This window comes from Bos javanicus, chromosome 6 (assembly GCF_032452875.1).
Source record: "Bos javanicus breed banteng chromosome 6, ARS-OSU_banteng_1.0, whole genome shotgun sequence".
Lineage (NCBI taxonomy): Eukaryota > Metazoa > Chordata > Mammalia > Artiodactyla > Bovidae > Bos > Bos javanicus.
In genome coordinates this window covers 28,943,206-28,945,591 of record NC_083873.1, presented here as the reverse complement: position 1 = coordinate 28,945,591, position 2,386 = coordinate 28,943,206, and the positions used below count along the sequence as shown (strand labels likewise).

The 2,386-nt window shown below is 42.4% G+C and overlaps 1 protein-coding gene across 1 annotated transcript; it reads left to right on the top strand.

Moving 5' to 3' along the window:
* The first annotated feature begins 587 nt into the window (after window positions 1-587).
* Window positions 588-1,928, top strand: PDHA2 (pyruvate dehydrogenase E1 subunit alpha 2). Its single transcript, XM_061419607.1, has one exon. It carries the CDS (start codon window positions 677-679, stop codon window positions 1,850-1,852), a length of 1,176 nt encoding a protein of 391 aa, XP_061275591.1. The 5' UTR covers window positions 588-676; the 3' UTR covers window positions 1,853-1,928.
* The last annotated feature ends 458 nt before the right edge of the window (window positions 1,929-2,386 follow it).

The following is a 2,386-nucleotide window of genomic DNA, read 5'->3' as shown; positions in this document are numbered from 1 at the left end:
TGTGCTCAGTCACATCCAACTCTTTGTGACCCCTTGGACTATATAGCCCGCCAGGCTCCTCTGTCCATGGAATCTTCCAGGCAAGCATACTGGAGTGGGTTGCCATTTCCTGCTCCATAAAAATATATATATATATTTTTTAAGTTAAGCCACAAATGATTTACACCTTTATTTTACTTTAAAATAAGTATGATGTATTGTGGTATAGGATACAATATTCATATATATTTAGATATTTTTTAAAAGACTTTAAAGAAATATTGGTAAGAAGATCGCTGGTTTAACCTATCAGAACTCTTGTGTGCCTTAGAGATTATATTTCCTCTCTTCCTTTTAATACCATGTTCAAGAAGGCATTACTTAAGCGTTTAGCAGGGAAAAGAGACTCAGATTTATGATGTAGCGATGGCGTTAACTAGAAGCAGGGTGTAGTTCAGCCAAGTCTTCCAGGAAAAGAAACGACCTGTATTCTTAATTTTACAGTTGGAAGGCACTGTAAATCAGTTGATGCAGGCTGCGGCCACGCGCAGCATGACTTAGCCTCTGTGGTCAGTGAGCGGTCATTGTGGCGCCACGTGCGTCTGACGTTCGTTCAGTGAGGAAGGGGCTCGGCTGGAGACTGGTGGCACAGGCGGTTCTGGTAGTTGGAGACTCATGAACACCCTGACCGCGCTCCATGAAGAAGATGCTGACTGCTGCTGTCTCTCGCGTGCTGTCTGGTGTCACCCAGAAGCCCGCTAGCAGAGTGCTTGTTGCCTCCTGTAAATATTCAAACAATGCTACCTTTGAGATTAAGAAATGTGATCTTTATCGGTTGGAAGAGGGTCCCCCTGTCACTACCGTGCTCACCCGGGAGGATGGACTCAAATACTACAAGATGATGCAGACTATTCGTCGAATGGAACTGAAGGCAGATCAGTTGTATAAACAGAAATTTATTCGTGGTTTCTGTCACTTGTGTGATGGTCAGGAAGCTTGTTGTGTGGGTCTTGAGGCTGGGATAAATCCCACGGATCATGTCATTACATCCTATCGGGCTCACGGCTTAAGTTATACGCGGGGACTTACTGTCCGATCAATTCTTGCAGAGCTGACCGGACGAAGAGCTGGTTGTGCTAAAGGAAAAGGAGGGTCCATGCATATGTATGCCAAGAACTTCTATGGGGGCAACGGCATTGTCGGCGCTCAGGGACCACTGGGAGCTGGTGTTGCTTTGGCCTGTAAATACAAGGGGAACAACGAGGTGTGTCTGACTCTGTATGGCGATGGCGCAGCTAATCAGGGTCAGATATCTGAAGCTTACAATATGGCGGCTTTGTGGAATTTACCTTGCATTTTCATCTGTGAGAATAACCGCTATGGAATGGGAACATCTGTGGAGAGAGCTGCAGCCAGCACTGATTACTACAAGAGAGGCAATTTTATCCCTGGACTAAGAGTAGATGGAATGGATATTCTATGTGTTCGGGAGGCAACTAAGTTTGCAGCTGACTATTGTAGATCTGGAAAGGGACCCATACTGATGGAGCTGCTGACATACCGTTATCATGGACACAGTATGAGTGATCCTGGAATCAGTTACCGTACACGAGAAGAAATTCAGAGTGTAAGAAGTAAGAGTGATCCTATTATGCTTCTCAAAGATAAAATGGTAAACAACCAGCTTGCCAGTGTTGAAGAATTGAAGGAAATTGATGTTGAAGTGAGGAAAGAAATTGATGATGCAGCTCAGTTTGCTATGACTGATCCAGAACCACCTTTGGAAGAATTAGGCCATCACATCTACAGCAGTAATCCACCTTTTGATATTCGTGGTGCAAATCAGTGGATCAAGTTTCAGTCAATCAGTTAAAAGGAGAATATATTCCTGGTCAACTTTAAGAAGCTATATACCCAATTTTGTTGAGGAATAAACCCATAAAACAAAAGTCTTTTAAACTTTTATTAAAGGGACTTGAGATAATTAAGCGGTTATGGAAAGAGATTAAAAGAGATCATAGAAGGATATACATTTGACTAAAAGGGATATTACATTCAATTGTATTGCACTAAAAGATACTATTTAGTTAATCATTCAGTATTGTTAAAAAATAAACTGAGGCACATTAAATTTTTCCAGAGTTTGAGCGTACATCAATCAGAATCAGGCAGTCCCAACCAAAGGTAGTGTGTTCCACCAATAGGAGCTGAGGGACAGCTTTATAGAGAAGCAGAGCAAGGAAATTATTTGATTGGTGATAGCTTAGTCAGTTGCCTTATTTGGGAAAGCCTAGCTGGCTGTTTGTGATTGGTGGTTCTTAAGTTTCATTTACTTAGATTTGAGGGCATTGACTCTGGGTTACCTTTTGGTTTGCTTACATAGGCCATGCAGGCCTTAGAACCACCT